The sequence below is a fragment of the Peromyscus californicus genome, unplaced genomic scaffold (genome assembly GCF_007827085.1).
Source record: "Peromyscus californicus insignis strain IS unplaced genomic scaffold, ASM782708v3 Scaffold_11__1_contigs__length_118956290, whole genome shotgun sequence".
NCBI lineage: Eukaryota > Metazoa > Chordata > Mammalia > Rodentia > Cricetidae > Peromyscus > Peromyscus californicus.
The window spans coordinates 83,789,449-83,812,272 of NW_026294402.1; the positions used below are offsets into that span (position 1 = coordinate 83,789,449).

Genomic DNA, 22,824 nt, shown 5'->3' on the forward strand with positions numbered 1-22,824 from the left:
ACCTACCTAACTGAAATATATCTACGTATACCTAGAGAACTTAACTAACATGACTATAAGTTTGATTATCATAGAAAACTAATTATTAATTTGTATTTCTCACCTATACACTACAATTTCAAATGAGTTGCACAAACAAAATACTTTAAACAAGAGTAGAAATATACATACAGTATAACAAAATTAACTTTAAATTTATATCAATAATCTAAAATCTATAGCAATGTAAAATATTTATCTTATATTTCTATATCACATTTTTATTAATCTATGTATTGCCATGTGGCCATGGTGTTACCAGTCTGCTGGCATCTTGCTCCTTGGGTAGCTGGCTAAATTCCCCCAGACTCTGCCCTTCTTCTCCTTTATCTCCATTTGGTTTTCCTGCCTGGCTCTATCCTGCCTTGCCATAGGCCAAAGCAGCTTTATTTATTAACCAAAGGGAGCAACATATATCACAGTGTACAGAAAGACATCCCACATCAGATTAGCTTAGGCTAGAACTGCATAAGGAAAGACAGACTTGCCTCTGGTGGCTAAGAACAGGCCATCATCTTCAACATCTTTAATTGAGAATTAACCTAGAGTTTAGTAGCTTTGATCCTTCGATCAGAAAGTGGACAAGTTTTGAAGCTGTTATGTGCTATCGTGGTGTAGAGCCTGCGAATTCTGTGGCAGAGGTATACACAATCCTTATAGTGTCAATCCTCCATTAGGTTAATGCTCACGAGGCTCTGAAAGTACGAACACCAGTTTTCTGTCTGCTGTGGTTCTTTTCCATGCTCTCAATGCACTTGAAGACAACTTTCAGTTCAAAACTATCCCAAGAGGTACAATCTGGGAGTCTCTAAGGAGTACGAGGGTGAGAAAATCTGTGCAGCCCATTAATGTAGTTAAGTACTGCCTTCTGAGAGGCCCCTGAGATAACAAGAGAAAACTCCCACTGTGAAGGCAGCTCAAGCAAACATCAGACATTTTCCAATACAGACTCAGCAACATCAAGAAGAAAAGTGGGTGAAATACTAATTATCAAATATTAATGAAGAAAAAGAAAACAAATGAGTATGACTACAATGTCCAGGAGCTCTGAGCTGCAGTAAGTAGACCAAACTCTCAAATCTATAGGATGCAAAGAGCTGAGATAAACATTAGGAAGGCACAGAGAACCTATTTAAGATAGAAGAAAATTTCCTAAATCTTAGACAAAGAAATAGATATTCAAAGGGCCATTTAGAATACCAAATAGATATGACCAGAATACTTATCCACAACATAGTACTGTCAACATGTGAAAAATACTGAGTAAAAGAATATTGAAAGTGGTAAGAGAAAAACACCAATTCATTTACAAAGGCAGAAACATTTAAACAATATCAGCAAACCTCAAAGCCAGGAAATTGTGGAATGCTGTTTATTTCAAGCCGTGAAAGTAAATTACTGACAAATAAGAGTTTTACATCACAAAGACATATTTTTAAATAGACAGAAAAAAATTAAGGATTTCAAAATAAGCACACACCAAGGCAGTTCATAACCACCAACCTTATCTCTGTAGTCGGTACTTAGAGGAATGCTATAAAAAGAAGAGAAAGGAAGACAGCCTCAAATTCAAGAGCACAGGAAACACATTTTATGGGAGAAATGCATAAAAACAAGGAAGAGCTAAGAAAGAGTTCATCATATCCAGAACAATTAACCAGAAAACCCCTAATACAATGATTGGAGAGAAAAATCAAACAATAAACAGCTAACAAAATTATTGGACTCAGTGAGTATAGCTGAGTAATAATAACCTTAAATACAAGTGGATTCAATTCACCAATGAAAAGAAAAGACTGGCTACCTGAGTTAAAAACAATTAGATTCAACTTTTTGTTATCTCTAAGAAGCGTACCTTACTAATAAAGACAACCACAGACTAATAACCAATGATGGGAAACAATCAAACAAATGGAAATGTATGAATCTGACATAAGTACTATTCTACCAAATGAAGTAGATTCAAATCAAAAATAGAAAGGATAAAGAAAACTACATCATACTAAAAAATGAAACAATTATTAAGAAAATATGGCAATGTAAAAATATATGCATTAAATATCGGTATCCCCAATTTCACAAAACAAAGTCCAAGGGACATAAAAGGTCAGGAGGATCCTGATATAATAATATTTGGTAATTTCAATACTCCATTCTCATTTCAAGAGAAGTCATCCAAATTAAAAGTTTAAAAAAAGTTAGACTATATTGTAAAGTAAATTTACACAACAGATGTATACGGAACATTTCATCCAACAGAAACAGTATGAACACCTTTCTTAGGGGCCTATCAACCTTCTCTAACACAGACCACAAATCCAATCTAGACAAATATAAAATTACCAAAATAATATCTTGTATCTTACCAGACCACAGTGCAAAAAAAGAAAAACCTATAATTCAGTAGCAAGGACAACTACAGAAAAATGACACCAATACACAGAAACTGAACAGTACATTCTTGAATGACCAGCAGGGCTGTTGAAGAAATTAAAAAAAAAAAAAACCTAGAACCAAATGAAAATGAAAATACATTATATCAAAACTTTTGGGATATAACTAAGGTAGTTTTATAAGGGGAAAAAATATAGTTTTGAGTACTTTTAAAAACCAGAACAATCTAGAGTAAATAACTTAAGGATGTACCTCAAGGTCCTAGAAAACAAGAACAGTCCAAACTCTAAAGCAGTAGATGGCAATAAACAATGAAGAACAAGGTAGAATATAGGGAATACTATAAAGAACCAAAAAAAATTGACAAATCCCTGCCCAATTTGTCAAAAGAGAGAAAAGACCCAAACTGAAAAATTATAGAAAAAATTAGGTAAAATACAAAGAATCATTAAAGGGTACATTGACAATTTATATACTTCCCCAAACTGAGGAATATAGAAGAAATGGATAAATTTGCACACAAATTATCTAGCAAAATCCAAACATGAAGTTATAAAGAACTTAAACAGAACCATAATGATAACTGTGAATCAATTTCTCTGATGAATATTGATCCAAGTTGTGGTGACATTTTATTTATTTATTTTTTTTAAGATTTATTTATTTTGTATACAGCATGTATGACCAGAAGAGGGCACCAGATCTCATTACAGATGGTTATGAGCCACCATGTGGTTGCTGGGAGTTGAACTCAGGACCTCTGGAAGAGCAGTCAGTGCTCTTAACCTCTGAGTCATCTCTCCAGCCCATGTGGTGACATTTTAATTGTGCTGAAATGTGATTTTATTTATATGTTAATAAATAAAGTTTGCCTGGAGATCAGAGGTCATTAGCAAGCCAGGAATAGATGTCAGGTGGTGGTAGGCCACACCCTTAATCCCCGATCACATAGCAAGCAGAGTCTCTGTGTGGTCAAGGACACAGCCAAGCATGGTGACCCTTGAGTCTTTAATCCCAGTACCAACCACAGAGACCAGAAGGTCTGTATAGACAGGCAGTGATGAGGAAGTCATGTGGCTGGGCTTAGAGCCAATGAGAAGGCAGAATAGAAAAGCAATAAAACTCAAGACACACAGGAAGAAAGTCTCTCTCTCAGGGGAAGGATGGCAGCAAGTGGTAAGATAAGGTGGTCTTGGCTCTTTGCTAGTGCTCAGATCTCTTGGGCTTTTAACTCTATATTTGGCTCTGTATTTCTTATTTAATAAGACCATTTAGAATTTCCTCTACACCAAGTAGACCTCTACACCAAGTAGTCTCAATAAAATTCTTACAAGCTGAAGTGAAGAACATAATAAGAACATAATAAGAAAATTAAGTTGGTTTCACATCAGGGAGGTATAAAAGTTTCAACATCTGTAAATAAGTAAGTGTAATTCAGAACATAAGTAGGCTTAGAGATAGAAACCACATTATCATATTAATCAATGAAAAAAAAGGTCTTGGATAAAGTCCACCATTCCTTCATCATAAAACCTCAAAGAAACTCAGAAGAAAAGATCATCTCAAGATAATAAAGGCAGTGTACAACAAGTATTAGTGTTATACTAATTGGGGGAAACTGGGAGCATTTCCTTTGAAATTTACAATGAAAACAGGATGCACACACCTTCCATTGTTATTAAATACAAAGTCTTAGCTAGAGCATTTAAGATAAGAGAACTGGAGAAAGAGGATACAAACAGAAAAAAAAAGAAGGTGGATTACTGCTATTTGTAGACAGCACAACCTTATACTTAATAGACCCTCATGATTCTACCAGCAAATTATAAGCTCTAACAAACACTTTCAGCAGAGTAGCAGGATATAAAAATTAAAACACAAAAATAGTATCCTTTGTATATATCAATAGTAAATTCATTGGAAATAAAGTTAGAGTGAAATCCCATTTATAATAGCTTTTTAAAAAATAGTTGGGAATAGGCCTAACCATGAAAGTAAAAGACCTACAATGAAAATTTATGAAACTAAAGAAAGAAATTGAGGAAAACACTAGAAAATGGAATGACCTCCTGCTCTTTTGGGTAGGCAAAATTATATATATATATATATATATATATATATATATATATATATATATATATATATCAAAGCAATGTACATATTCAAATCAATTTCTGTCAAAACAACAATGACATTCTTCACATATGGAAGCACAATACTCCTAATAACTAATGTAATTCTTAGCAGAAAGAATAACACAGGATATGTCACAATATCCAATCTCAAATTGTATTACATAGTTATTGGAACAAAAACAGCATAGTGCTGTCATTAAACCAGATATGCAGATTAATGGGCTAGAATAGATGATCTAGTAATAAAGCCTTATAAACACAGTCATATTGTTTTGGAAAAGCTGTCCAAAATATAAATTGGAGACAAAATAGCCTCCTTTACAAATGGTTCTGAGGGAATGATTTTCATGTAAAAGAACACAACTAGATCTCTATTTCTCATCCTCCACAGAATCAATTCAAAATGGATCAAAGATATTAAAGTGAAACTTTGCAATTGAATAATCTAATTAAAAATGGTCTACAGAGCTAAACAGAGAATTCTCAACAAAAAGACTCTCAAATGGGTGAAAGACTTAAGGAACTGATCAACATCTTTAGTCATTAGGGAAATGCAAATCAAAATGACTCTGAGATACCATCTTATACCTGTCAGAGGGCTAAGATCAAAAACACTGAAGACAACTTATGTTGAAGAGGATATGGAGCAAGGGGAACATTTGTCTACTGTTGGTGGGAATGCAAACTTGTACAGCCACTTTGGAAATTAGTATGACAGTTTCTCAGAAAATTGGGAATCAATCCTCCTCAAGACCCAGCTATACCACTCTTGGGCATATACCCAAGGAATGCTCAATCATATCACAAGGACACATGCTCAACTATGTTCATAACAGCATTATTTGTAATAGCCAGAACCTGGAAACAACCTAGATGCCCCTCAACTGAAGAATGGGTTAAGAAAATGTGGCACATACATACAATGGAGTACTATGCAGCAGTAAAAACAATGCTATCATGAAATTTGCAGGCAAATTGGTGGAACTAGGAAGTATCATCCTGAGTGAGGTAACCCAGACTCAGAAGAACAAACATGATATGTACTCACTCATAAGTGGATACTATATGTAAAGCAAAGAAAAACTAGACTACAACCCACAGCTCCAGAGAAGCTAGCTAACAAGGAAGACCCTAAGAGGAACATATAGATAGCCCAGTGAAGGAGAAATAGATGAGATCTCTGTGAGCAAACTGGGAGTGGGGGGGGTGGTAATGGATGGCCAAGAATGGGGGATGAGAACTTAAGAAAATGGGAGGTTCAAGCTGGAACAGGGACAGAGTGTGTGACCAAGGAAAGAGATACCATGATAAATGAAGACATCATGGGAATAGGAAGTAACAGGGTGCTAGGGAAGTTCCCAGGAATCCACAAGGATGACCCCACCTTAGACTACTAGCAATAGTCAAGAGAGTGCCTGAACCTGTCTGCTCTGGTAACCAGATTAGTGAATACCCTAATTGTCATCATAGAGCCTTTATCCAGTTACTGATGGAAGCAGTTGCAGAGATCCATGGCTGGGCACCAGGCTGAGCTCCAGGAATCCAATCAATGAGAGAGAGGAGGGATTCTATAAGAAAGGGTCATCAAGATCATGATGGGAAAACGTAAAGAGATGACCAGACACACTAGTGGAAACCCATGAACCATGGACCAGTAGCTGTGGAGCCCCCCATGGGACTGGATTAGGCCCTCTGGATATGTGAGACAGTCATTTAGCTTGAACTGTTTGGGGGGTCCCCAGGCAGGGGGATCAGGATCTGTCCCTGGTGCATAAGTGGGCTTTTTAGAGCCCACTGCCTAAGGTGTGACACCTTGCGCAGCCTTGGTGCAGGGGGTAGGGGCTTGGACCTGCCTCAACTGAATGTGCCAGGCTCTGCTTGCTGACTTCCCATGGGAGACCTTGACTTGGATGAAGTGGGAATGGGGGGAGGGTTGGAGGAGGTTGGGGAATTGGAGAGGGGGATCTGTGTGGTTGGTATGTAAAATGAATAGAAAATTTCATAATAATAATAATAATAATGATAATAATAATAAAAGAAACTCTGCAACTGTTACAAAAAAATCTAAGAAAAACACCTGAAGATACAGGCATAGGCAAGCATTTTTCGAAAAGGACTCTAATATATCAGAAATAGTTCTAAGAATGGATGAATGAGGATTACATGAAATGAAAACATCTTTGGCACAGCAAAGGAAACAACATTAGAATGAAGTGTCAGCCTACTGAATGGAAAAAAATATCTGCCTATTATTCATAAGACAAGTCATTGATTTCTGGGATATTTATAAAGAACTGCAAAAAATGGAACAGATAAAAACAAAGCACCTAAACCAGTAAATGGGCCAATGAACTAAATAGACTATTCTCAAGTGAAGAAATACAAATGGGCAATAAATACTTGGAAAAGTGTTCCAAGTCATCAAGGAGACACAATACTACTTTGAAATTCCATTTCAACCCAGTCAGATGACCATGATCATGGAAACAAATGACATCAAATGCAGGAAAGGGGAATGTGGGAGGAAAACCCTTATTCGTTGCTGATGAGAAACCAAACCTATGCAGCCACTATGGAAATAAGTATGGAGGCGCCTCAAAAAAATAAAAATTGAATGACCATTTCAATCTCCTATGTCACTCTTATGTACATATTTAAAAGATGCCAAGTTAACACACAGAAATACCTTACCTATACATTCACATTTATTGCTGTACTATTTATAAATGCCTGAAATAGAACCAGCCTAGATGTCCATCAACAAAAATGGATAAAGGGAACATGATACATATTCACAATAGAATTTTATGATCCTGTAAATAAAACTGAAATCATTAAGTGAAATAAGTTGAACTCAGCCTAATACCACACTTTCTTTCATATGCAGGACTTACATAAATTTGTTTCTCATGACACCAATTTCCCTAGGACCCAACTGCTGTGGGAGGATCCTTCTGTATGCTGAATGTATGCTGCTCTCATTGATTGATAATAAAAGCTGATTTGGCCTATAGCCAGGCAGAATAAGGCTGAGCGGGAAAGCAAAATGGAGATACAGGGAGAAGGAAGGAGGAGTCGGCAGACTCGATTCAGTCACCCGAGGCACAAGATGTCAGAGAACCAGTAAGTCACAGGCTACATGGCAATGCATAGATTAATAGAAATGGGTTAATCTAAATGTAAGATCTAGTTAGTAATAAGCCTGAACTATGGGCCAAACATTCTGTAATTGATATTAAGCCTCTGAGTGATTATTTAAAAGCAGCTGTGGGACAGGGCAGGACAGAGGAAAGCTTCTGTTTACCAGAAATAAAGTCCAACTAGCAGTCCTAAAATATAGATTTTTACCATGATCCTGTCCTATTTTAAACCTTTCAAATGTCCCTCTTATTTTCAGCTTACAACCCAGTACTCAAAGCTCATAACCTGGTACTCAAGGCTACTGTGATCTGGATTCCCCTCTCTTAAGGCATCCATCCATACACTAGAGTCCACACTTTAGCTCACCATAAAGCACACTCATTAAAGTACACTTATACACTTCACAATGCTGCAGTTTCTGACTGATGACATCTTGTTTATCTATAAAAGCCAACTTCTATGCCAGTCTTCTCAGAAAAGACCCTTTTTCCTCCCTCTTGGTCTTTTGTATTATTTTGTACTGTGACACTCTGCAGTTCAATTTTTTTTTGTTGGTTCACACTCTGAGGACTGTGTTAATAACTCAAGACTCCCTGTTCAGATTCCTGGAGCCCAGTTCAGGGCCTGGCATGTGGCCTATACTCAGTAGAGAGCAATTGGCTTGGTGCATAGCTGTCCTCTGTACTTTGTTTCTCAGTGAATGTGTAGACCTTGACACTTGTAGAAAATTGCCCTGGAGAGACCCAGTTTCACTTGCTGTCACCAAGTACTTCTGCTTCTTTGGTAATGTGTGCTTTTTGCCATTTCATTCTGGGCAGTGAAAATCCCAAGGCCCTCTACCACAATGACTTAAAGGTCCTATTTAAACAGGCCTTCCCCTCGTACTTCCCCTGAAATGATATTTGAAGGAAAAGAACATTTTCCTTTTGCTTTGCTGAGCAAAACTTAACAGAAAGCTAATATAGTTTGGATACAATATCAACCTCAGTTTATATCAGGACATAAGTGAAATACTCAACAATACTACTGAACCCAGTGAACATTTATTATGTGTTTTCTATGTACCAGTCCCTAAGCCAGGCTTTCCAGAGAAATCAAAGGTGAGATAGTACTACTAGACAGCTATGAGCCTGTAGCTCAGCTTAAAGCGTATAGTAGCTGCAGCATAAGACACAGCATGACACTCACTATCTGCATACCTACTTCCATCCAGCACACATAAAGAGGTTTGTTGCAGGATATTTGATTGCACTGTGAACCCAAGACTATGTAATAAAATCAACCTTGGGTCAGGAGGCAGAGCCAGCAACTAGTTGACAGGAATTAGACACAGAGAGTATGAAGGAGCCAGGAAGATGGATAGAGAGATAGACAAGAAGTAGTAGGGAAACTTGGAGTATTGGCAGTCTTTTGGGTTTGGGACAGCTGGAGAGATACTCTTGCTGGGTTGTCAGCCAAAGAGGAAGGTCAGTCAGTTGGTTGCTTTTAGGCTTCTCTGAGCTAGCAGGTTTTCACCCCATCATCTGACTCCCAAGTCTTTATTGGTAAATAGAATGATACTTAGCTAAAACCTACATTTGGTGGCAATGGCAGAATTGGTGTCAGCTGGATGGGAAGTCCCACCAGCCACAGCCTGAGTAGAGGAGCTAGAGGAGCACTGACTGCAGAGCTGCAGACAGCAGCTAAAATAGCCCTAGATTCAGATGCAGCTGCTAAGCCGACAGTAAAACAACAGAGTTTTCCTGACTGTATCTGTAAAGATAACCTCTCCCCTGGCTTCCCATTCCTTGTTTCACTTTCCCCATCCTTTCCCCCTTTCATTTCCTTGTGCCTCTGTATCCTTAGATAACATTCCACACCAGGTTGCACGATGCTTCTCTGCTTTCTCAGGTATCAATCCACTGACTGAGTTCATAACTAGTTGGGTCTCTCCAGAACCCTCTTGAACTTTCCTCCAGAACATAGGAAGAAAATTAAGGGAACTCATGCTTCCATTTGTGCTCATAGAATAGCCTGGAGCTCAGTCTCCATAGTGAGAAATGCACTCCTACCAGGAACCTTGTCACTCTGAGACTCTAGTGCTTTTTCTTATTTTAGACCAAACCAACCAACCAAACAAACAAACAAAAAACAAAAACAAAAACAAAAAATAACCCAGGGAACTGAGGAGATGGGTTTGTCTCCAGTGGATTTTTCTGACCATGAAGACCTGATCCCATTGGACTGAAGGAGGTCATGAAAGACACACAGGTGAATTCTTATGCTTATTTCTCTCATTCTTTTGTGCTTCAACTGTGTTATTAGTGTGTCAGGTCCAAGAGAAACTGGGGACAAATGGCTAACAGTGGTACCTATTAACGTACCAAAGAACATGCTGGCCTCTAGGCTCTCTCAGCATTGCAAGTACCTGTTATAATCCATGACTCCTCTCAGCTCTTCTCACCCCAACCCCTACCCTAAACTTCTCTAGCCTATGGTCTTCCCTTTCTCCAGCTTCTCATCTCTATAGAACCTTGCCATTTTGGACATGTGCCCTCTTTTTGTTGTCTTGGTTGTCTCTCTTTTTTTTTCAGATTGATTGATTGATTGATTCTTTGTGAGACAGGGTTTCTCTGTGTAGTTTTGGTACCTGTTCTGGATCTCGCTCTATAGACCAGGCTGGCCTCGAACTCACAGAGATCCACCTGGCTCTCCCTCCTGAGTGCTGGGATTAAAGGCATGCACCACCACTGCCTGGCCAGATTTATTCATTTATTATTATGTATACAGTGTTCTACCTGCATATTTGCCTGCAGGCCAGAAGAGGGCACCAGATCTCATTAAAGATGGTTGTGAGTCACCATGTGGTTGCTGGGAATTGAACTCAGGACTTCTGGAAGGGTAGCCAGTGCTCTTAACCACTGAGCCATCTCTCCAGCCCCTGTCTTGGTTCTCTTCTCTCTTGGTTCTTGGTCCTCTCTCTTGGCCCTCTCTTGTCTTTGCTCTCTCTTCTCTTCCTCTCTTGCTCCCCCTCCCCCCATGGCCCAGTTCAGTCTACTGGTCTTGTTTAGTCTACTACTTTCTCTCCCTGCTCTGGACTCTTCCAGATACCTCTGACCGTACTCTCCCTCATATATACAATAAAAAAACTTTTCCTCAATTATACCTTGGAGAGATCATCTCCTCGTTTTGTATACATGAAGACCATCTTTCTCTACAGAGAATTTGCCTTGGTCAGGGCTTCAGAATAGGGAAGTAGTTATGCTAAATTCAGAAGAGTGAAAGAGCCAAGCAGAGTCAGAACTCCCCCATGTCACTTCCGAGGAAGCAACAAAAAGCCCAGCAAATTTTCAGGTTCCTCCTTTGGGGAAAGAGAAGTTGACCTCAATAGTTTCTTTTGAAACTTACTTACCTTGTCCTGCAGCTTGCATCATCCTGGATACTCATTAGCTGGGATAGTTTTGGAGTTCTGTACTCTTGTTTCCTATCGCAACTATTTCTTCTATTGGTCAGAACAGAAGAGTCCCAATTGTTTTAAGTCATTTCAGCCAAATCCTAGACATTAAGGAACAAATACCAGTTAGCCCTATTAGGTCCTGACAAATGTCAGGGTCATGAGAAACATACATACATACTTACACACACACACACACACACACACACACACACACACACACATACACACAGACAACTACCTGATTACTATTTTAAACCTTGGGTATTGAGAGGGTGGCTTATTATAAGCACAGATAATTGGACATAGGAGTACTTTTACAAGTTCAATGAAAATACACAAGGATGTACACACTAATTAATAACCAAAACATTGACAGCAAAAAAATTGTACAAAAGGATGAAGTTCTTAATTCATTATTAAGATGACACATATTCTTGTTGTTCTCATGGCAGTCACTAGTAGTTCATTCAGTCCCGGCTGGGCTATCAAGCTTCTTCAATTGAATCTTCTGGATAAAATAAGCACAAAGAAAGGCTTGGTCAGGCCATAGATGTTTTTCTTTCATATTTGTGTTGCTGGGGATTAAACTCAGGCAAGCTGCTAACCAGCTGCCCTACAGCTATGATAAATGCCAGACCCTGAGCCAAAGGACTTTTTAAATATGGAAATATTGGCAAATATTTTTCCAACCATCTCTCTTTCCAATCAGCCTGCCACAATTAATTCACAATAGATAAAGTTCAGAGCTTCAGAACCATGGCACCGCCTCAAGACTATGATCATCTTAGTTTGTAATTCAGGAAATACCTCTATTTTTGAATCTACTAGAGCGACCTCTTCTAATCATTCCATTCAACAGATCCTTGGACTATGTATGGCATGCTGTTTTTCCTGTACTGAAAACTCTTTGTAAGCTGGAAAGCTTTTTTTTTTCTTTTAAACCTAGTAGACAACAGTGCTGGTACACTGTTCCTTAGTCTACATTTATGGAATAATATAATAAATGTATGATTTTCAGTTTCCACCTAGTATGGTTGACCTGCTCAGGGTGTATTGGGGTAGGTTCTATTCTACACAAAATTCTACATATAGAACTAGCAAGGAATGAAGACCCATGGCCACAGACTGTAGTGGTAGTGGATACTTTCCATGTCCTTGTATGTGTGTCTTGGTCAGCTACTTGCCTCTTACCCTCACTTCCCTCTGCATGCTACTCTGCCCCTAGACCTTTTACATTTTATTTGATATATGAAATTCCCTTTTCATTTTCTTCTTCTCCTTCTTTTTTTTTTTTTTTTTAGTGGTGGTGGTGAAAATTTTTCTTTTTCTCTTTCATCTAGTCTTAAAATGTAATTATTTGGAAACCCTCCAAAATAAATTAAATAAAGCAACAAAATTTAAAAAAACTTAAAATCAGATCATTTTTGGACCAATATTTCAGAAATATAAAATCTAAATGTAGTTGGACTTCTAGTTTTGAAGTAAGTGTATTTCACTTATTCAACAAAGGTCAACTTCTTGCCTTTCCTGGGTCCAGACTTAGGCAATAGGTGGAGCAATAAGTATTAAGAGATGTAAAAGGTACCCTTGACCACAGAAGACTTTATTAAAATTCTCAAGCTACATTCTTCTACTACTTTGTCAGAAATTCTGAGCATCATAGGAATGTATGTGTGGGGGGTATACAATCCTCCTATCATTTCAGTGGTCCTTAGGATGCTCAAATCTGATTAGAAAGCCAGAGCGGAGTTTACCCATGGCCTTGTGATTATGTGGGCTAACAGAAATAGTCACAAAGGAATTTTGCATGGTAAAATTTAATAGAAGTATGGTGGCCCTTTAACCATGAATTCTTCTGTTCTGTATGGATACTCCAAAAAGAAGATTCTGTGTTAAGTAGATGTGAGGAAATAGCTGAGGAAAATGCTGTTAGAGGAGATGGGAAGGGAGCCAGAAGAAACTGGCAGGCTGCAAGAGAGTAATTCAGGACTGATCCATGTGAGGAAGGAAGAAAAGCATGGAAAGTAGCATTAATCAAGTAGATTAATATAATCTACCTGTTTTATAACCAGTTGTATAGGAGGGTGGCTTCACAGTCCTGCCTTGCTGTCTCTAGTGCAAAGTTGGTGGTAAGTTTAAAACAAATCAGCTGGGACTTTGAATCAATAACTCTTATATATTTCCATGGCTACCATAGGTCTCTATTTCCAAGCACCCTAAGTAATCTGTCTCCCCTCCTCCTCAACTCTATGGTGACGGATTGTAAATACAAGTTGTAAATGACTTTGTCTTCCATGTTTGCAGTTGTGCATGAGAATCTGATGCAAAGAATCAAAATCACAGCATGTATAGAAGAAGGGTAAAAAAACATTTGACTTTTCCAAAGATAGGAATTGTCTCTATTTCTCCACCACTGGCTCTTCAGTTTGAAGCTGTCAGACAAGCAAGGCCCCTCATCTTCATGAATTCAGCAGCTGCTTTCACTGCTACATACTTAAGTGAGGAGACTTAAGCTTCAACCCAAAGTCGGCAACATTGCTTTAGCCACTGATTTCACCATCTCCACTAAGCTTCTCTCAGAATTGCTACCAAAGCTCAACAAAATGCAGGCTTTCAAATTGTGAACTTCTGAAGTTCTCTACTCACTAGGTCAGGAGATGACTGAGAAGCCGAATCATCACTAATTCTTAAAAGAATGAAGAGCAGCACCACAAAGCACCTAATCTCACCAGACATGATGACAGGTGCATTATCTAGGTCATCTCCTTTGGTTTCACCTCAGCCCTCTAAAGTCAGTCTAGATGGCTTCCTTTTACAAAGTTCAGGCCACAGCCACAGTAAACAGGAAGAAGGACTTGTCTATAACTGAGACCAGGCATTGTAACTCTAAGATCATTGCTCCTTCTAATTTCTCCCATGATTTCTGACCAAGATACAGGATAATGTATATGATTTAAGACTATGTATTAAGGACTAGAAATGTGGCTCAGAAGTTAAGAGCACTTGTTGCTATTTCAGGGGATCCAGGTTCAGATCCTAGCACCCATACCAGGCTACCTGTAACTCCAGTTCTAAGGGGTCCAACCCCTCTTCTGGCTTCCATGGGTACTGCATGTACATGTTGCATATACATAAACTCAGGCACAGGTATAAAACAAAAATAGATACACACTTAAACGAGAATATGTACTAAGTTGGGCTTAAAGCCAAATTGTTTCCCATCAGAAATTATAAATATGAGAAGCTAACTTTTTCTCCTTTCAACCTAGTATATCTACATCTCAAGGGTAATATTGCCAGAGTGACTCAGAAGGGCCTCTAGTTCCCAGGAACCTACGGGGATCTGATTTCTCTACCTCCTCTCATTTTTGATGCTTCAACTGAACCATAAGAGGAAGTGGTGTTGCTCTGAAACATTTTCCTCCTTCACAGTTTGAGCTTTTGCTTTCACACATAGCCCACACAGTGACCTACGTAAAGAGAAATTCCAGCAGCCTTCAAATATGATTACCCTCCGCCGCCAGATCCTGTCTTTGTGTTAGTTGCCTCTTTGGCCTCCGGGTGGACAGCTCCAGTCAGCTCTGCCAGGGAAGATGACTGACTATGAGTTCATGTATATCCACTCTCTGGCTGAGGACTATCTTCAGTATGTCCTGCAGGTACCCCCTTTAGAATTGGCTCCAAGCAAAACATCCAGAGTGCTACAAAGAGTTGCTTTCTCAGCTCAAAAAAAAGTGGAAAAGAATCTGAAACTATACTTGGATGATTTTGATGTGGGATCCATAGATGCTGCCAGAACTATATTCAATCAAGTGATGGAAAAAGAATTTGAAGATGGCATCATTAACTGGGGAAGGATTGTGACTGTATTTGCCTTTGGGGGTGTTCTCCTCAAAAAACTCCCACAAGAGCAGATTGGCATGGATGCAGGTGCTTACAAGCAAGTTTCCAGTTTTGTGGCTGAATTCATAATGAATAACACAGGAGAATGGATACGGCAGAATGGAGGCTGGGTAAGTGTGATGACATTCTTTTTACATTTCTCTACTGCAAAATTGGAATGGAGAGTTTCCTTACTAATTAAAACAAACAAGAAAATACCAATGAAAAGATTTCAGTCTGCTTGTAGATCTTATTTTAGATGCTTTTAATTAAAAGTAAACAAAGCAGAAATCTCCTGGGTCATTTCCAATGGATCCTACAACTTTACAGTTGGCAAACATTTGTCTAGCTTTTCTTCTAGCTTGGGAACTAGTCATGAGGTCTGGGACTGAAAGCAGCTGCTTTTGACTACATCTTCAGAATCAGCAGTGCAGACCCTCAAGTGTCTGCCTTTTGCTAGGATTCTCATGACAACAGAGAATTAGTACAGAAAGAGCTGGAATTAGAACTTCTCATTTGTACTTTGCGGTGTTGTAACAGTCAGCTGCACAGTTTTGTGCATTCCTTACTTATACATTGACTTTTCCCATTTTTCTAATATACAAATTATGGGCTACTAATGTTTCATGATACAAATAAATAATGTACCGCCTCACTGAAATGAACCCTTTTTAAAGCATTTTCAAATATTAAAATTTGCTTTTTTTTTTAAACATCAGTATCTCAAAAAGCCAGGACTATGCCAAGAATTTTTGGAGCTCAGGTTATCCAGAAGCCTTGCTCAGCTATATTTAGATGCTTTGTTTTATGTTTTAATATGTTTAATACAGAGTTGAAAAACATTTCTATCCACACCACGCCTCAGCCTTTTGTCACCAGGGATCAAACCTAGAGCCTAACACAATCTGAACACATGTTCTATCACTGCACTGTACCCTCAGCCTCATGGTAGTCTTTCTGAAAAATACTTTACAAATTAGTATCTGAGCTAGACATGGCAGAGCACATCTGTAATTCCAGAACCCAGGAACAAAAGATAAGAGGATCAAAAGTTCAGAGTCATCTTCATATCCATAGCAAGTCAGTAGAAGGCCAGATCGGGTCATATGAAGGTCTGTCTAATCTGTCCACCCTAAATAGTACATGGACTTATTCTGTAACTGTTTTTTTTTTCAACCCAGGGTACTTAAAATAGTATTTTAAAGAACATTTTAGGGACTGGGGAAGTAGATCAATTGTGGAGCTTCTGTGTTGCATGAACAAGGCCCCTAATTCAATCCCTAGCACCATAAATAAACAAAAATTAAAAGCGTTCTTAATATGTTCTGCTGAATGTACATGCTGTTGAAGAGCTGTTTAATTGGGTTATTTCCAGAGTTTTCTGTGTCAAGCAATGTTTCTTTGAATATATCAATATGTATCCTCTCCTATGTGTAGTTGTTTTCTAGGGTGGATACTTGGTCATTTGCTCATGGTTTATATCCGTTTTGAAATTACTAGATTTTTCTGCTCCATAGTGGTTCTACCAAATTATAATCCTGTCAGCAGCATATTAGAGTATTCAACATTTCTTTGGTAGGAGGAGATCCTAGTAATCTATTACAATGTCTCCACTTTGTTAATACATATACTTAGTATCTTATGTTAATTAATTTTGCCCTAGGTTACTAGTATAGTTAAAGTTCTCTTAATGCTGAGCTCAAGTTCATGTTCATTGACTAATTCTTACTGAAAGAATTGCCTGCTTCTTTCTTTTGCCTGGTTTCCAATTGTTTTATTAACAAAGGAATTCTTTGAACAAGCTGAATGCAAATTATTTTTATATGTGGCAGATTTCATTTTGTTTGTTGATTATCTCCTAAAACTGTAGATGTCTTCAATAATTACAAGTGTTTGGAATTTTATACAATTGACTGTATTGAACACAGAATTTGTTCCATTTCTATTTTGTTGAGTCTGCTTGCTCAGTGCTATGTCTTACTGTGAAGCAGTCCTCCTTTTCAATTGCTTTCAACTACCTGTAGCTCTTCTTTCTAATTTGGGTCTAGGTGAAACATGTCAGATGTTTGGTTATGTTTCTCCTGGTTGGCTGTGGGAAGGACTCAGGAAAATCTCTGCTGCGCAGTGTACACCTAAGGTGAAGGCAGGTGTCTTCTAGCACAGAGGCCACCAGTGAGCCTATAGAAAATAGTCTTACAAGCTCTTTAGATTTACTCTATGTTGCCACTGTCTAGCACGGTATGTAGAAGACACTGAATACATGTTACTTAAAAACATGTTAATATAATATATTGTGTGAATTCTTAGAATTAAAAATGAATGAGTGGTATGGAATGGTCTCTTAGAATTTCTAGAAATGCATTCGCCCTGGAATCATAGAGATATTAGCATGTATATAATAGGGAAAACTTATCCTAATAGAGATTAAAAAGTACATTTCATGCAATGCACACACACACACCCTCCCCCCACACCCTTACCCTTCTTAAAGCTCCTATGTGGATTCTCAGATCTTTTCTTTTACACCTGGGAGCTTATGCTGTAGACATGTTAGAAGCACTCTTTAAGATCATTGTAAAGCAATCTCAATACTGTATTCCAGCCAACAGAAATCACTTATTCTGCAATTATGCAAGTATGGGGATTATAAGGGAAATTTCAAGAAATTTAAATATATAGTTTTTAAAAACTACTCTAAATACAAAAAGAAATCCCTTTTAGAAGTGGGGATGCATTGAATTGGTCCCTTCCAAGTAGCCAGAATAGTAAGAGTTAAGCTAAGAGGTCCTCTCCTCTTTTCCTCACCTTGTTCCCCTCCTACCTTCTTTCTGCTTGCTCTAATGGTGCAGTTAGTTTGGTAATAAAATGAATGGGCAGAGTGGATACACAGATATGTACAGATGACTGGGTAACCATTCATCTCAGTAAAGGCATTTCCAAAGGTATAAATAGCCAAGTTCTGTAAATGCTAAGCATACGCTCTACCATCAAGCTTTTGCCCCAGACCACCAAAACAGTACTCGAATGACTGACTGAACAAATAATCTTTAGAGGAGTGACTGTGGTATCTACTTATATCTGTAAAAAAATTCAGAGCTTTTAATTTTCTTTGGGTTATTGGTACAGTATGTGTCAGTCTGCTTTGCAATGCTATAATGGAATATCACACAGTAAATGATAATAGAAAGGAAGTTGATTAGGGAGTCTGAGAGTGCCAGCATCCAAGGCCACTAGCACTGAAGAGCACCAGTATTGAAGAGATGCATCTAGTAAGAGCCTTCTTGCTGCAGGAAGTGAGGTAGAAAGGCAGAGATGGAGGGAGGGAAGGGAGGAGGAAGGAAAAATGACTAGAGGGCTGAACACATCTTTTGATAACAAATCCACTCCTTGGATAATAGTCTCCATCTAGTCATGGAGGGGGTGCTCTCATGATCAAACCATTTCTTAAAGATTCCAACTATTAATATTATCAAAATAGCAACTAAGACTCAACATGAGTTTTGGAAGATATAAACAAAACATGTCAGCTTGGTATATTATTTATGCTTTAGTCTTTCTTAAAATCAGAGTAGTCCAATTTAGTAAATTTTCACTACTCCCAGAAATAATCAGACCTGGGCATTTCTTATTTATTACTACATTACTGATGTGACAATGAATCCTTACTTGTATATTTATTTTTATATATTGGCCTTAGGATTCAAATTGCATCCCTAAAGGAAACAGTTTTGAAAGAATCTGCTTGAAAAAGCATTTTTATAGGTATAAAAAACTATGATTGTATCGTAATATAAAGCTCTTTAATTGGTGGTAATGTGAAGTGTTTTCCTATATATTATTAGTGATTTAGTCTCAGTGAATTCCTCTTTTTAACTATTAAGGCCTGATTATTTTCTCTTACATTTGAATGAACTCTTTCTTGATAAATATATTTTACTGGTTTGTGGTTTTTTAATTTTAGTTTCTTATAGATTTATGACTATTTCATATCTTCATTTAGCTTTTTCTTTTACTTTCTTTACCTTAGAAGTTGAAAATATGTAACAAGTTAACATGTTAACTGCCCAGAAATAACCAGTTGTTCTGTTAATAAAGAATCATTTTAGAGGATATCACTGTACCTATCTGTTATAAGATTATGATTATTCTTGGAAGAGGAACAAGAAATGTCTAAATACCGAGACTGTGGGAAATACTTGAGAATGTAAAGTTAGGAGAAGAGGAAAAAGGGAAATGAGCAATCTCTTTTTTCTGTTGGGACATGACATCATGTGCCTCATAGCTGACTCTGCACACCACATGCAGATACTTTCCTCTGACTGGTGGCTGCCTGGTTTGCTGATGATTACACAACTATTAATTTCAAGATCTGCAGAGATTTCCAGAGTCCTCTGACTCTCAAGAAGCTAAACCTGGTTCACCTTTTCTGGATTAGTCCCACTGTAGCATACACATTTGGATACATTGTAATCCTGGAACCTACAAGATGCAAAGCAAATGTTTACTAGATGAACATCAAAAATATCAGGGGTGGTGGTACAGAGAGCATGCAAGCATAGTCTGGGGACATAGCTCAGTTGGTAGAGTGCTTGCTTAGCATGCACAAGATACTAGGGTCTATCCCCAGCACTGCCTGAACCAGGCATGATGGGGCATGGATATAATCCCAGAAAATTCAAATGTTCAAGGGCATCTCTGGTTACTTGGTAAGTTCTAGAAAATAAAATGAATATAAACAAATAAATAAATAACAATAAATGAAATAAGTGTTTTAAACAATTTTATAGTTTTTTTTTTTTGCTTGTTTTGAAATATATGGAGTGAAAAGGAGTGTAAAGTTAGCATCCCAATCCAGGTCCAGGCAAAGAATTATATTGTCTTTTATTTATTTATTTTTGACACAACATCTTGCTCTGTAGCCCAGGCTGGTTTGGAACTCACTGTGTAGTCAAGGCTTGCTTACAGTAATCCCCCTGTCTCCATCTTCTAAGTATCGAGAACATGGTATATACCAATACACACCATGAGTTGTATTATCTTAGGTACCTTTTCCCCGTGGTCTCAATGTCCTCATTAGACAACATAAGAGTTTGCACTTGGATAGAAGTAATTTCCAATAAAAATGTAATATAATTATAGATTTTCAAGTTGTTAACGTATTATTACAGTGTGCTACAGTTCATTGGTTTTTTGGTATCTCTCTCTCTCTCTCTCTCTCTCTCTCTGTGTGTGTGTGTGTGTGTGTGTATTCTGGGGCTTGAATCTAGGAATCCATATATCCTAGACAGGCATTTCTACCAGCCTAGATGTTCCTAATTAAAAAGTATTTTCATCCTCAAAAATAATTATAGTAGAAATAATCAACATTTTCTTAGGCTCAAGTACATTGATTTAATTTGGATTTACTATGAGTCCTTATAATTTTCAGAACAGCTAGGCAGCAGTCCTTTAATCCCAGCAATTGGGAGGCAGAGGCTGGTGCATCTCTATGAATTTAAGGCCAGCGTGGTCTACAAAGTGAGTTCTAGGGCAGCCATTGCTGTTACACAGAGAAAGCCTGTCTCAAAAAACAAACAAATAGATAATAATAATTCTCAGTATAATACATTTTATAAATATAAATATAAATTTAATTTTCAGTGCTAGGTACCTGAAAGAAAAAGAGAGGAAAATAAAACAAAACACCAGAGAATTCCTTTCTCTGAAGCTTAGAGGCAGTGAGCAACAGAAACAGGGCTAGTTTGAACGAAGATGAAAGTACTGTTCTTTGGATGTCGAATGTCTGGTAGGCAAAACAGAATATTACATCTCAATAATGACTTTATACTGTCTATACTCTGAATGAATATTCATATACTAAATATACATTGAATTAGATAAATTTTCAAAGCATTTTTACTTTTTTAATTCTTGTGGTAGTTTGAATAGGAATGGCTTCCATAGGCTTAGTCACCAGGGAGTGGTACTCTCTGAAATGATTAAAAGGATTAGGAGGTATGGCCTTGTTGGAGGAAGTATGTCAGTTAGGGTAGGCTTTGGGGTTTCAAAAGCCCATGCCAACCCCAGAGTCTCTCTCTCTCTGCTTATGGATCAGATCAAGATGTAGCTTTTAGCAGCTACTGCATGTCATCTTAGTTCTTACCTGCCTGCATGCCATCATGCTCCCTGCCATGATGATAATGGACTAAGCCTCTGAAATTATAAGCCAGCCCCCAATTAAATTAAGAGCTACCTTGGTCATGGTGACTCTTTGTAGCAATAGAAGATTGACAAAGATACTTCTTAATATATGGCTGCAAAAAACTCTTGAAAACATATGTAGCTCAAACTGTATTTCTATTGGGTGGTATTGCTAAAGGAGTAGAGAACAATACTGAGAATGAAATGACTACACATAGTGAGAGAATAGAGAAGATTGTCTCACTGAGTCTTAAATCTTCACTTTGTTCTCATAGGAAGATGGCTTCATGAAGAAGTTTGAACCTAAATCTGGCTGGCTGACCTTTCTGGAAATGACAGGGCAGATCTGGGAAATGCTCTTTTTCTCCTCAAGTAACACTACTGACCAGAGAGACAATGGAACCTGTGACAATGGTGACCAGCACTTAGTACGTCCATTTGCAAACAACTCAGATGACAGGACTTGACTTTCCAGAGTTGCGGATGTTTTGTTCCCACTTTAATGAATAAATTACTGATATTTGTTCCTGGATGTGTTTCATGTTTTAAGTTTTCGAGTCTGCCTGGAACTCCAACAATACTCTACACAGGGACAGGTACTGAAGTAAGGACTGATGATGACCTGGAGGGTATTGTGTCCCTCTGCCATGAGGTAGAGACTCTCCCATAAGGCTGTGTCTGTTAGCCATCATCATTCTGTGTCACTAGGCTAAACTACATGGGGGCTAAAATCTGCCTCCTAACTCTTTCCTGAGTCCACACTTTCTATATCCCTAGAGGCTTACAGTTTCTCGTTGATGCTCGCTTCTCAACTCTCCTGGCCTTTCATTTGGGCTTCATGGAGAGAACAGACAGATATGCAGTGTTGGGGTCAGAAAAGATATCCTAAAAGGAAGGACTCAAATCATTTTTCTCTCTGACCTCTTGCATTCTTTTCTCTCAAACCCCCCCCCCCATTTTCCTCCAAGGCAAGATACAAAAAGTAGAATTCACTTTCCCCGAGTCAAGTCATAATCAATAGTCAGACTATATATATGATCAGTCTGCAATTCTAGTAGTCAGGAAGGGATCACTTCTCTTTCTGCTCCTACATCAGGAAACTGGAATGGTTTGAATAAAAACAGTTAAGTGAATGAATATCAAGTCATTTTTAAACTTGATTTGTGTGTGTGTGTGTGAGAAAACTGTCTTTTGTTAGACCATGTTCCAATTTTTAGATCAAGTTTGATGGCAATACAGAAATCCTCTATTTAGGTCTAGATCACTTGCATTACATTTCCCTTGAGACCATTAATAGATTCAATAAAGACAGAACCCTTTTTTCCAAGGCCAGGTACATCTTTATAAGGGATCTCAGTTATCAACATTACCTCTGTGATGTGATTCCTAACTGAGAGAATGAAGATATGGGACCAAGTCAGTAATGACCTTAAAATCTGATCCTTCTGTTTCCACATCCTGAGGGCTAGGATTACAGCTACGTTATCACCACCACGCTCTGTGCATGCAAGGCAAGCACTCTAGCAATGGTGCTTCATCCTAAACAGCATGGACTTTTATTTTTTACCACTTTTAAACTGGAGAAGGGAAAAGGAATAAGCAAAAAGACGAGGTAGG

The 22,824-nt window shown here is 38.0% G+C and overlaps 2 protein-coding genes across 12 annotated transcripts in view; one reads left to right on the forward strand and one right to left on the reverse strand.

The window, feature by feature from the left end:
• LOC128096610 (uncharacterized) overlaps positions 1-22,824 on the reverse strand; it is a 116,638-nt gene that overhangs the window by 92,086 nt on the left and 1,728 nt on the right. For 8 of the 11 annotated variants that reach the window (XR_008213686.1, XM_052716445.1, XM_052716399.1 and 5 more), the window contains exon 2: positions 11,101-11,243. The exons of the other annotated variants lie outside the window; for them this stretch is intronic. Coding sequence is in view for 6 of the 8 variants with exons in the window: in XM_052716445.1 (XP_052572405.1) it covers positions 11,101-11,122 (22 nt within the window). In the remaining 2 variants the exon portion in view is untranslated. The remainder of the gene's footprint in view (positions 1-11,100; positions 11,244-22,824) is intronic. 11 annotated transcript variants of the gene reach the window in all.
• Positions 14,529-21,733, forward strand: Bcl2a1 (BCL2 related protein A1). Its single transcript, XM_052716525.1, has 2 exons — positions 14,529-15,158; positions 21,483-21,733. Exons 1-2 carry the CDS (start codon positions 14,739-14,741, stop codon positions 21,672-21,674), a joined length of 612 nt encoding a protein of 203 aa, XP_052572485.1. The 5' UTR covers positions 14,529-14,738; the 3' UTR covers positions 21,675-21,733.

Bases quoted from the DNA above. Each gene is read 5' to 3' on its own strand.
- Bcl2a1 (XM_052716525.1), top strand. From the start codon at position 14,739: ATGACTGACTATGAGTTCATGTATATCCACTCTCTGGCTGAGGACTAT. The intron at 15,159-21,482 runs GTAAGTGTGATG...TTGTTCTCATAG, and splicing joins TACGGCAGAATGGAGGCTGG to GAAGATGGCTTCATGAAGAA.